This window comes from Lates calcarifer, linkage group LG14, assembly GCF_001640805.2.
Source record: "Lates calcarifer isolate ASB-BC8 linkage group LG14, TLL_Latcal_v3, whole genome shotgun sequence".
NCBI lineage: Eukaryota > Metazoa > Chordata > Actinopteri > Centropomidae > Lates > Lates calcarifer.
In genome coordinates, this window is record NC_066846.1 from 1,824,918 (window position 1) to 1,838,422 (window position 13,505).

The 13,505-nt window shown below is 39.0% G+C and overlaps 1 protein-coding gene across 1 annotated transcript in view; it reads left to right on the forward strand.

Moving 5' to 3' along the window:
• Window positions 1–13,505, forward strand: part of rap1gds1 (RAP1, GTP-GDP dissociation stimulator 1) — a 28,045-nt gene that overhangs the window by 1,037 nt on the left and 13,503 nt on the right. Inside the window, 4 exon segments of the mRNA XM_018693835.2 lie at window positions 3,005–3,112; window positions 4,724–4,846; window positions 6,691–6,816; window positions 11,673–11,819. Coding sequence (XP_018549351.1) covers window positions 3,005–3,112; window positions 4,724–4,846; window positions 6,691–6,816; window positions 11,673–11,819 — 504 coding nt within the window.

Below are 13,505 nucleotides of genomic sequence, written 5' to 3' on the forward strand. Positions count from 1 at the left end.
CATAAGATTGAATACAAATTGACATTAAATGCCTGCTGTAGCTTCTTCAAAAATTACCTGTATATCCATCACATTAGAAAAGCACTGTCCCTATGAGGTAGTGGCATCCCTGAATGGCATCTTGAGCAATATTTGTCTGACAGTTTCTGAGCTATTTTGCAAGGTCTAAGCCCAGCCTGTATCACTCATGTTGTCATTTCATACAAGACATCTAGGGATAGAGGGATGGATGTGTGGGTTGTGCAGTGCACCAGCAACTGACAGAAACAACCAGGTCACTGCAACAGTGTCTGCAACCCTTATGCAATACATCATCACCTGGTTTGTAGGCACAATGCTGGAATGACTGTTAAAATAATTCCCAGTGTTACTGCAACGATTTTTAGCATTTGCTTATTCTCTACTGACGTTCAGTCAAATATAAGAGAAAGTAAGGTGGCAGCCTTCAACTAACTGGAGTACATTCTGGATGAAACCTGACAGGTCAGTCCTAATCAGGTTTTGCCTGGAACATAGACTGTACAGTCTGACCTGAAAGCAGTGCTGTGAGCTGTATAGACCCAGTGAACAAGCACCGTTCTCTCTAATAACATGTACTGCATTTAAGCTGCTTAATTAATTAAGTATTATTATTATTCAGCCATTCTTCAGTCTAGTTGTTTTACATGATCAATATCAGCCTATTGGCTCTGACTGTAAGTAGATCTATCTGGAGTATAGATCAAGTGAAGTGATATCATGCTGTACAGGAGATGTGGAGCAGTTGTCAAACATTACAAAGTGCAACTCCATGAAACATTTCTGAGAAGAGCCCAGAGGGAAAACATTTATTAAGCTCATAGTCACCATTATATGATTTTATGAGGAAACAGCTAGCTGGTAATTAGTTTCTTTCACTTATTAATAGGTATAACAGGAATGATAACCTAATCATTTGTCATAGTATGTAATGGATGCACACCAGTTCTAAATCATTGATTCAGTTACTGTTGTTAACATGGCTGGCAGTACAGCAGATTGATGGCTCTTAGTCCTCACAATGAAGTAAAGGGTAGAAGGGTCGAGATGAGTCAAGCAGAGACATACAGTAGAAGAGCTGTTTAAAAAAAATCAAGAAGACAGAATGTTTTAGCTATAATTGGTTTGTAGGTTCCTCATTTGGTTGATTGTTGACATGAAGTTAGCTTGGTAGCTCCATCAATCTACAAGATAAAAATAACAAATGTCATTAAACCTCCAGTTTCATATTTAATTTTTAAATTGCATTGGAAATAAAAGAGTTTTTGTTAATATTCTCATAAAACGCCTCCCAGAGGGCAGCAGTGCAAATTGAGTGGGTGGGTTATATGTGTTAGAATAAAAATCTCCCAGCTGGTTCACAGTGACTTTACTGCTGCACTGACCAGCCTAGATGCCCATACTAGGATGTTGAATTGAAGGTTAGCACTCATACTACCAGTGCCTCATATAACATCTCCAGAAAATTCTGGCTAATGGCAAACTGAGCTAATGTTAAAGTGGAAGATAATCACAGAGTGGCTGTACATGAACGCCGTAGCTAGTGAGCTTAGCTTTGGACAAAGTTTGGACTTAATGTTAGCTATTTTGCCAGTGGGCATGATGTCAATATGTTAAGTCCGTGAGGAGTGACATAGTGTTAATAGAACTGCAGCAGCTTACCAATACGGAGTAATGACATACCACTAAGAAACAGCATATGCGACTAAAACAAGAGTGTTACACATTCAGCTACTTTTCAGTCTCCAAAGCAGGTAGAATCTCAGCACTCTAAGCCTTTCAATCAGGGACAATGTGTTGAACAGTTTTGTCTCTTCAAGTAGGGGTTACATCTGTAACTATTTTTTCCAGTTATTGGTTGTAACTAATTGGCATAGATTAGCTTTGATTATTTTAGTCTTACTAGTTTAGAGAATAGTTTGATAAAAATGTCCACAGACTACACTGAAGGTGTTGATGTACAAGGTGAAGCATTTATTAGCACAGGTTTTGTGTTGAATTTTTCTTATTTAGAGACATCATTTTTATTGCGAGAATATGAAAGGAGAATGTTCATGAGGTTATTTTGTGAAAAATACACTGTGCTGCAATATGGGTGGGTGAAACACCATCATATGTAATGATTCAACACCTATATTATCATGGTCTATCCTGCTGCTTGGAGTTTTCTTACATTTTTGTGCTTCTGTTGTTACTGTTCCTCTGATACTTTAGTTTTCTGATATGCATCATTTTTGCTGAGGCTGTGGTGAGGTGAGGATCCAGAGATGGAAAAACAGAAAGAATTGTGTGAATTTAGATTTAGATGAACCCCTGCTGTGCAAAAAGTCAGCCAGTAGTTGGTTGCTTAAAATTCATGTGTACACTGTGCGCCTGTAGCTGTTGTACAATGAGATATATTCACCACCTGCAATAATTACTTCATCACTTATATAACTCTTTGAATTGGACTTGGATGGATTTTATGCAGATGTGGTGCACTATGTGACGGCAATATAAAAACCTTTCACTGTAAAGCTATATACATTTACCTCTTCACTGTCTGAAAAACTGGTAATTCACAAGACCTAACCCCAGCAGTTAGCACAATGGCAAATTACTATAAATTATTATCACTGTCAGATACATAGTCTTTAACGTCTAACATCTTATAGAGTATTTAAAAGTGAAGTGTATGAGTATGGAACAAGATTCATCAGAATTTGTCAGAAGATATTCAGTCCATGCACCTATTCTCTTAGCCACTTACTCTGTTCAGGGTGGCAGAGGGTTGGAATCTATGCTAGAATCAATCAATGCTAGAAGATACTAGAATATTTGTTTTGGCCAATATGGCAAAGAGGTTTTTTTCCAAAGTGGTTTATCCCACAAGTTTGGTTCATTTTCTTAGATTTGAAAATCAGAATCAATCACTCAGTGATCGGTTTCAAGTAAACTCAAATTAAACTTGAATTGAAAACCTGCCACCTTTTTTTTCTGTTTGCAGACAACCTGAGTGAAGCCTTGGAGAAGCTGAAGCTAGCGTCTACAGACAGCGCCACTGACAGCGTGGAGAGCTGTCTGGACTGCCTGCTCAAAGCACTCGCCAACAACAGTAAGTATAGCCTGATTCACTCTAAGTGTGTAGTAAAAATCATTTTTCTTTTGGTCTGCAAAATCACTCTGCCACTAGACTTACCAGTTCTGTAATATTTTCCACATAGCTCAAATGTAAATAAGAACAGTCATCAGATTTCAGCCCTCTCATTACTGTGGTCAGTTGTTAATTTGATAAATCATATCTGGATTGTAGTCAGATAAGAAATATATGCGTACTGAAAATGAGGCCTTTGACTAAGCTGGTGTCTGCCTACAGACGCATTTTTGGACAGTGTGACAGTCCTTGCCAGACAGCTGAATAATGTGTAAGAGTAGACGTCTTGCTTTTGAATGAGTAATTCTTCTCCTGCTGATTGTACAGCACGTCCTTCCTTATCTGGAGTCACTGTCATTCAATGCCTGTGGTGTTAAACCTGTCTGACCATATGGGTTCAGTGTGTTAGCCATTTATTGTTCCATGTCATGGACTGACCACTAAATGCCCATATTCACTGGTTTTTCTGTTTCTGACAAAAGCTGACATTCATGAAAGAGTCATCTTTGGTTGTCAGTCCAAAACTGTTGTTCTCAGTCACTGTGTGAACTCTTTTCCACCAAATTAGCTCTGGTTCTTGAGCCGGTTCTGTTCAGGATTCTTGGAACGTCAGTGTTATTCAGCGACTCAGTCAATGTTTCCACCAGTGCTGACCTGAACCATTGTAATCAAGGATGTGTCATCAATGGAGGGCATTGTACATCCTCTCCTTCCAACTTGTAGAGCATGACATACCCACTGATGGTATCATTGCTTGAACTGCAGGTTAAGGAAAGCCTGCTGTTTTTTGGTCCCAATGGAGAACCAACGTTTGGGTTCTGAACCAATTTATTTTTGGTCAAAATGCTGCGAAACATGACCTCATGACATCAATGTTGGGTGTAGAGAAGAACACATCTCACTACACCCAAATGCACCTTTAGTGATGCTGGGTGTGGTCAGAGGTGAAACAGACTTTTCAAACCCTTCAACCATAAAGGCAGTGGAACATGGCTTTTCAGCCTGCTGTTTGTTTATTGCTGTAAATTACTCTAATGGCAACCATCGTTACCATCTTAGTTTAGTATGCTAGCAAGCTAAGTTCTAATTATCGCTAAATACAGAGTACAGCTGAGGCTGATAGGAATGTCATTGGTTTTGCAGGTATTTGGTCACAAACCTGAAGAACTACATCAGTTGAAATGTTGACCTGATGATGGCGCTAGATGAAAATTCAGTGGATAACCAAAGTTCATCCTGAGGTGGACATAACGGTCTGATCCAAATTCATCCAAATTCACAACTCATTCATTAGTTTTTGAGACATTTCAGTCTGGACAGCTGTCAGACAGACTAACATTGTCATCCGCAGAGCCACACCAGGGGTGTGGCTAGCCACAGAACAATTTCTTGACAAACAACCTTTTGTCAGTCCACCTGATACCTCTGTGCAGCATCTCCATCTATTGTCACATATTGTGGTATTTGTTTTTACCAGCAATAATTTCTGATTCTGAGAACATGTGGGCAGCTTGTATTTCTGAAAAAGACTGCATTAACGTGATTGAAATTGATTCTGTTTTTTCTCTTCAGACACTGAGGCCAGTGTGAAGATCCAGGAGATGGGCATTCTTCCCCTGCTCCCCACCCTTCTAAACCCCCAGTCTTCCTGCACTCCTAAAGTAGCCAACATCATAGCTGAGGTGGCCAAAAATGGTGAGGTTCGGTTTCCAAGTCCATCCACCCAGGAACATCCTGACTTTCTGTTCATCCATTTGTCAGTATTCAATTTTTACACTCTCTCTTGCTCACATCCTTTTTGTTTCTCCATGTTGTGTTATTGTTTTGATGTAAATGGAGCAACCTTGTTTGTGAGAAATTTTGTATGAATGAAAATATTTGAAGAATTGAACAGTAACGGGCAGCCCTTCTTGGTGTTTCGGAGCTAAGCTGTCACTGGAGGTATTGTGTAAGGACTCAAACCTTGCATAACTGCAGTGTCAGAGAGCTTTCATTTTCCATAATGCGTCTGTGTGAGCACAGGAGAAGCTTTTAAAGTAGAGAAAAGCAGACATGATTAGAACTTGGGGCAAGAAAAGGTTAGGATAATGAATGGGTTTTTAGCAGCTTGCAAGACTACAGCTAATGATCACTCCCCAGCAGTTTGCCAAGCTTGGCAACAACCCGCTGGCATTTATCTGTCACCGCTTCCGGAAACGTCTGCAAGCAGCCAAGTGACTGCTGGGCTAAAGACAACTCCCTTTCTGTCTGACAGTTTGAACTGACTTGATTGTTTTAAAGCTGCACCAGAACAAGATTTAATGCAAAAACATGTTGACTTGTTATCATACATGTAAATCACCAACACAGCAGAGAGGAGTGTCTCATCCCTGCTAAAACCCAGCAGTTCCACCCTGAAAATTAGTATGGTCACTGAGACATCCTCTTCATATACACACCGCGGTGACTCCATGCTTACTGTCGGTGGGAAATGTAAACTGTCTCTTAGACAGCAGTGAGTAATTATTTGACCCAGAGAAATCTGAGATTCTTTACTGTTTTTCATCCAATTTGTAACCCCTGGTAAACAGCATCACAGCTGGGTGGGGAACTATGAGGTGTCTGGGGTTAGGTGATACTCAAGAATAGTTTTATTTACTGACCCCAAGTTCAGAGGCATGTGCTACAAAGCAAGTTAAACATATCCATGATATCTTTTTGTTCTCTGGCTTCATTAAACCTAACAACCACAGTCTGGCTAAGCGGTCATACAACGGTGGTTACCAACTCATTAAGTCAACCCAGGATTTCCAGAGCGTTCACATGAAAGAGGTGGAGTTGTTCATTAAAAGCAGTGTTGTCAGAATCATTAGTAAAATACGTAATCTGATATGAAGAATAACGTTGATAGCTGCATGTTGGTGCAGGTCTAGCAACATCCACAAATGACATTTAACAAGGTCAAATGTGAACAATATGATCACATGACTGGAATAAAAACGCTAGAATTAATTTGCAGTTATTAAAGTCAGGATTTGTAAATAAGTACAAAAATGATTGTTTCTTACTGAGCGAGTGTTTTTGCTCTTTAGTCTGATGGCGATTTATTCTGCGTTATTGTGAATATGTGATGCAGATTAACAGTGACAGTAATGACAGACTGTTTCTGCTGCCAGAGCAGAGAGGAGAGAGTTAATGTCTGATGAGCTCAGTCTAACTGAAATGTTCAACCATTCGATCTTTAGTATTTGTCACTTTACTGTAAATTCTTTTGTCCTTATCAGGATCCTGTAGAAATTATGACGTTACTGTTATGTTCAGGACTTAAGACAAAAGGTTTAGACATTTGACTTGCTGCTCTTGAACTGGTAATTGACTCAGGACTTCATAGCCAAGACTTGAGACATACTTGTGACTTGGTCTCAACTCTCTCTGAAATCCACTACATTTAAAACAAATACTACTATTGAAGCTCTGGTACAAATGTGTGTTTGATGCTCTTAACTTCCCTCAGACAATTTTATTCTGACCTGTTATCCGATATTGTTGCTTCCTTCTAGAGTTCATGCGGAGCCCCTGTGTTGAAGCTGGCCTCATCCCTCCTCTAATTCAGCTGTTAAACTCCACCGACCAGGAGGTTTTACTGCAGACTGGCCGAGCTCTTGGCAACATCTGTTATGACAGCCGTAAGTAGGAGTGTGCTTTGCTTAGGGAACGTTGAATCCCTCATGAGCCTTGTCATCACCGTCACAGACAGAAGAGAAGTAATGAAAAGGATGCTGCGTTTGGGCTACAGTAGACCGTAGTGCTTCAGCTACACAAGCCTTTCACAGGGTTATAAGACTGTATCCATGGAAATTTTGTCGAGCTCTGAGTAACCACACCCCATTTACTGCATTCACACAGAAAGCACTGCAGCTACTTCCCTGCTGTCTGTTAGCTGTGAATACTTCAGTTGAATTTCCCCTGACATTAATTGTTTGTTTATTTAGAACCTGTATTCACGATATTACTGGAGTCCATATGAAGGTATTCAAGGTAACAAACACACTTATATAGAAATTAACTTTAATGATATGTAACATTACATACAGTACAAGACACAGTCAAAAACTAGGGCTAAAACTATAAAAATCCACTACTGTCTGTCCTCAGTCTCTTTTCTGAAGGTGCTTTTTAATAATGATTTAAAAGTAGACACACTTGATATGTTACACTGAATTGAGTTTGTCCTAGTTTTGGGTGATATGAACTACAGCTATACTGATACTGATACTCCTACCTCTAATATTTCACAATATATCAGCCCATAGTAATTTTATTAACATGAAGACATAACATAAACAAACAATCCTGATGCAGAGAAAAGTCACTAAGAGTGGAACTTTTTACAGTGTAACAATCAACTTGTCCTCAGTCGACAAACTCTGTAATATAGAGACTATTCCTAAATTGCCTCAAACCTAGTTTAGCATTTCGGTACTGCTTTTTTGTGCTACATATCTGCTGATGTTTACACTGATACTTATACATCTGCAATAAGCTAATATCAGCTGATACACTGGCTGATTTATTGGTTTACTTCTAATATAAGCTGCCATTGAAATTGCAATATGGCTAAGAGCAATATCCAAATCACAAGAGCTGCAATTATAGGTAAAATGTCTCCCAGCACATCATTATGAATGAAGTCTTGTGGTATTACAGAGATGCCCCGCCTTACAAATCATTTTCTCCAGTTGTAAAGGAACATGCATGCTTTTGGTACAGACCCCAGCATATATAATGAAGGTGCTTCATAAAAGAACAAAGCTGCAGCATTTGACTTTGTATATAAAGCCCAAAACTTTGATCAGAAATTTCTAATATGGCTAAAATGTAAATGTCACACATAACAAGCTCCTGTTCTAAACCTTACTTACTCATTTGCAGCAGAAAGGCTTCAAATTACATGTACGACTGAGGTGATAACATAATTGGAATGGAATTACTGTTTATTATTTCTAATGTACGTATGATTAACAAATATGTTTAGTTATTCAGTGATTGAAGTTGAAATTAAGGAAAGGGCTGTGTGTCAGTAAAGCCTTGTTGCACATTAATCTCATTTGTTAAGTCATATGTATAAAAACTAAGGTGTCCCAGCTTGTCTGACAACATTATGACTGTTTAAAAATGCTATATTTGATCTAAGAAACGTCCTTAGTGAATACAGCAGTGGAGTATTTGAGTATTGACCTCAGGGAGGAGCAGCAGAGTTTAAGCCTGATTTTGCAGCCAGCTTTAGAGGCTTTAATCACAGCTGTCAGTTCTGGTGTGTAGTTTGTCGTCTTGTTGAAAAGCTGGGTATCTGTGGAATCTGGTGGGATGTGACATTTGTTGGAGTGGAGGGGGGTCTCAGTAAGCTGGCATGGTTGTATGGTAGACGTACTGGGAGAGTGTGGACAAGCAGCTGCTCACTACCTTCCAGAAACACACACTTGTGATATGTTAGACATTGCTCAGACGTTACTTCAGTAGAATAAATGAAACAGAATCTTCTGAATCACTTTCATTGCAACATGATGGAATGAAGGTTTGAACATACAGGATACACACTTAAACATGAAGTGGCACATAATCACTGTAAAGTTTAAAGACCTTTGATTTGTTCATTTCATATTTTTAAATACTGTGTTAAATCACCAAGGACCTCACAGTATATTGAATGCAACAATATAAATGATTTGATAATGTGAAAAAATATCAAAACAAAGACTTTGAAGAAAACAGGATATATATAATCAGGATATATTCCTGTCACAAATTTATTAAGATGTTTTTAAAAAGTCTGAATCTTTAATGTAATGTATACTCAGACATCTTTATTTTATTGGTAATCAAGGGAACAGTAGAATCAGATGCCTGGCTCCTCTCCCTGTCCCTAAATGGTTCAGTGCACAGTCAAAGCAGAGGGTGTAGCATGAGCAGAATGTTAGCGTAGCAGCAGTAGCTCTGGTGGCTACACAGGAGGTGTTGAGGCACAGTACTGAGTTGTAGGTCACTTACGTTTTGGAGGCGCTGATAGCCCAGTACATAATCACTGTCACTACATGCATGAAATACAGAAAAACAGACTGAGTGTAAACATTGTACACAAGTAAAATGTAAACATAGCAGCTGTGCAGACAGCTGGACTGATGTCGCTCACTTTCACGTGATGTACTAGTACACCTGCACCCACATCGACTCCAAGACACTGCTTCACTTGGGACTTCAACTTGTTCACAGCTCAAAGGTGGCCAGCCACTGCTGTAAGTACAATGGTCTCAGATTTGGAGGTGCTGACCCTTATCCCAGCCTTTTCACGCTTACTGTCACACAAAACTCATTCTGCAAAAAGGTGATATCAACAAACTGGATGATTTCCTCTGGTTAGCTGTGCAGGAGATGCTATCCATGAAAATCACAGTATAGGCAATAAAGGACTTCTCCAACAACCTCCCGCTTTAGAGAAAACAAACCCAACTCTTACACTCTGACTCACAAAGGCTGGATGGTCTGTATCAGAAGCTCCAGCACCCCACATTACTGCAGAGGCCCCCATAAGCCACCCAGAGGGACACAGGCGAAAGCCCTCTCCAAGTCCACAAAGCACATGTTGACTGGATGGACTGAGCTTATTGCAGGAATAAAGAGTTAGTCCACTGCCCTGTGGCCAGGAAGGAATCTACACTGCTTCCCCTGAGAGTGAGGTTCAATCACAGAAGCCTCCTTTACCAGCAGTCTAGTGGGCATGAGTTCTTCCATCTCTGTGGAGTGTTTTTTGAGACTTTAGACTATTTTAGCCTATTTTTGAGACCAATTTTAGTCAGTATTTATACAAAATCCATGACAATATATGAGCTAATACTGAGTTATTGAGTTATATTTTTGATGAAGATTTCCTGTTAATTTGGTTCATTAAATAGTTGTAACAAAGATACAAATTCAGCAGGACATTTTACAGTTGAAAGATAAACTTGCCAGTATTTCATAAATATGGTATTTAGATACTGCAATTCTTGTTCTTTTTATTTATCTGCTGACATATAGTGCAGATATATCTGTGATGAGTTGATATCTGACAATGATACATGCTGGCCAATTAATTGATCAGGTTCTATTGGAGATCCTCAGCAGCTGTATTGTATTGTATTAGTTGTATTGCTTGAGCCTTTTTCTGTAACCACCCACCAAGTTGTGGGATTGCTGTTTGCCAACATGTGTCCTTAGGTTCAAACCCAACATAACTCTGAACTTTTTTCAAAAACCTTCAAATCATTTCTAGGCAAATATGTAGTTGTTTTGTTCACTGTCCCCGGATTTCATATACCATGCCCATAACAAACAGATGTTTAGGCTGAAATAATGCTCAGTAACACTTCCCATTGGGAATTACAGCTAAAACTGCTTCAGATCCTTATAGGCAGCTTTCATATAGCTTGATACCTTTGTGTTAGCTAAGGAGTAGCCATAAGCTACCACAGTCCAGCACTAGTCACTCTACTCAGGTTCCTGCTGGCTGTCTCTCTAGTTCTGTGATTAACTCTGCTATCTGCTTATTGAAGTGAAGTCCTGCCACTGCCTTTTCATGAAACAAATTGTTGAGTTGGCATCAACAGCAGCTTCACATGAACAGAACAGAATATTATGTTGATGACATTTCCTTGTTGTCGAGAGCCCAGGCGTGGCATGCTGCCATGAGTGATTGAAAGTAGCAGACGCACTGATACTGAGAGGACTGACTCATGTACCGCTTCCTTTGGCTGCTATTCTACCAGACAAAGCCCTCCTAGAGAGACCGTTATCACTACTGTGCATTTATTGTTTCTCTAAAGAAACAAAGAAACAAAAGAATAACAGTGATGTAGGCACTTGTGATGAGTATCAGTATCAAAGGTAAAGTGTCCTGGCTTTCAAAGGATTACTATCTGGATATGGGCACCGTATAAAGGCTTGATTATGCCAGACATCCACTGTCAATGGTCGGTTTATTCAAGCTTCTTTTCTGATTTTTTTTTTTTTTTTTTTTTTTTTTTTTTTTTTAAGATTGCGGTTCCTTTGATTTTGCTGTTGATTGTGCTGAGTTTGCTGTTACAAAACAGTTATATTAACTGTGCAGGGAGAGCTATAGCTTTATTCTGTTGCAACAAATTTTAAAAGACAAGGGAAGAATTATGGCCACCAATGTCAGTTGTGGCATTAAAGAAATCCAACTCCAGGTTCCTGGATTTGAATAATAAAAATCCTTTATCAGATGGACAGTAAGCCTTTAAATCCCTGTGAACCACACTCAGGACGTAGGCTTGGATTTGCTTCATGCCATATAGTTGTGGTCATAACTCTTTCCTTTAGAATTATTTTATTCAGCAGTGTGACCATTTTATAGCCTTAGTTTGCACTGATGTTTTGTACTGCTTGCGTAGTATTGCTTTCACATGTATTTTCAAGTTGTGGTTATTTTTCTTTTTTTTTCCTTTGCTTTGTGGTTGATTTGTGTCCTGGCCTCTTTGTTTTGCAGATGAGGGCAGGAGTGCAGTTGACCTGGCAGGAGGGGCTCAGATAGTAGCTGAACACATTAAATCCCTCTACCAAAATACTGAGCCGGAAAATGAGAAGCTCTTGACTGTCTTTTGTGGCATGCTGATGAACTATAGCAATGATAATGGTAATGACCATCTTCCCCCCAAGAACAACTGTTAACTAATCTCAACTAATCAGCGAATGTTCTCTTTCTTATACACAGACAGTAGGGTTGAACTGAACCAGAGGATTCTATTCTTTTCTGGTTTGGACTGACCTTTCTCCTGATCTTTCTGTCGTGCTCTCTGTTGCTTTTTCAACTTCACCTCTGAGGTAATCTGCAGTTATTAATATTTGCTAAGAGCCAGCTTTCATTGTGGTAGTACCCTTCCTTCCACTACCATCCTCTGTAAGTCTGCTTTGTTAATAGATCCAGCAGGTATAACATATCCATTAACTAGTTCCTCGTCCCTACTTCCTCTACTTTTTAGCCATGGTAGTGGCATGACTTTGGAGATGGCAATGTTGGATCGATCAGTTGGACCACCACTTTGGTCCAGTCTGAAATATTTTGACAACTATTTGCTAGATTGTTGATTTTTACGGACATTCAGGGTCCCCGCATGATGAATTCTAATTACTTTGGTAACCTCCTGGCCTTTTGCCCAGCAACATAGCAGCTCAATTTTGTCACTTATCAAGTGAAATATCTCAAAATTCACAAGATGATTGGCACAACATTTTGTACAGACATTCATGGTTCCCAGAAGATGTATCTCTAACGACCTTGGTGATCCATTGACTCTTCTTATAGTGCAACCACTAGGTTGACACTTTGAGAAGACTCTATAGAAATGTACCACTATTGGATGTGTTGTTGTTAAACATGATACACAAATTCAAGTTCGTTTAAGGATGACATTTATTAAGTTACAGTCAGGTTTTCTAGTTAATCCTGACTTTCCACCTAGCGATATCATTAGGTCAAAATTTGAATTGTGCAGTCCCATTCCCATCAGCCCCCTGTCCTGTGTTTAGTGCTAATTAGCTTATGTTAGCATGCTAACACACTAAATTAAGATGGTTACCATGTTAAACATCTGCTAAACATCAACATGTTAGCGCTTGTCATTGTTAGAATGTTGCATACTGACTTTAGCATTTAGCAAGTACCGCCTCACAGAGCTATTAGTTTTAGATGTTTGTAGACTCTTGTTACATTTCGGTTTGTGTACTGATTAAACTAATAAGACACAACAAAGTCTTACTTAATGAGCTTTGGAGTTGTTGGTAAGTGTATTTTTGAATTTAGGACCAGACTAGCTGTTTCCCCCTGCCTCCAGTCTGTATGCTAAGCTAGGCCAATAATGTCCTGATTCCAGCTCTTTACTTCATACTGTTTTCTTATCTCAATCTTTGAAACAAAGCACCTAAGCTTATTTAAATGTTGAACGATTTCTTTAGGATGCAAGACAATTTATAAACCTGTCTGATAACTTGTTTTTTAGAAATACACTTATCCAACAGTCTAGTGGTAAGTAAAACACAGTGTTGTCCTTTTTTCACTTGCAGATTTTCTACATAAAATACCCTTTTTTTTTTGTATATACTGAAGTGATTTCCATCAGATTTTATTCTTTTGTGACTAAAAGTTTGCAAGTTATCCTGCTGTTAAGCACAGTTTACATACAGCTTATGCTTTCTCTTCTATATGTCTCTATCTTCATCATGTATTGCCATCACTTCCATTTGACTTACCCTCTTATTTACTATGTATTTACATGATTAACTGTATTTGCCAGTTTGAAAAGGTGAGAAAAATGAATTTACC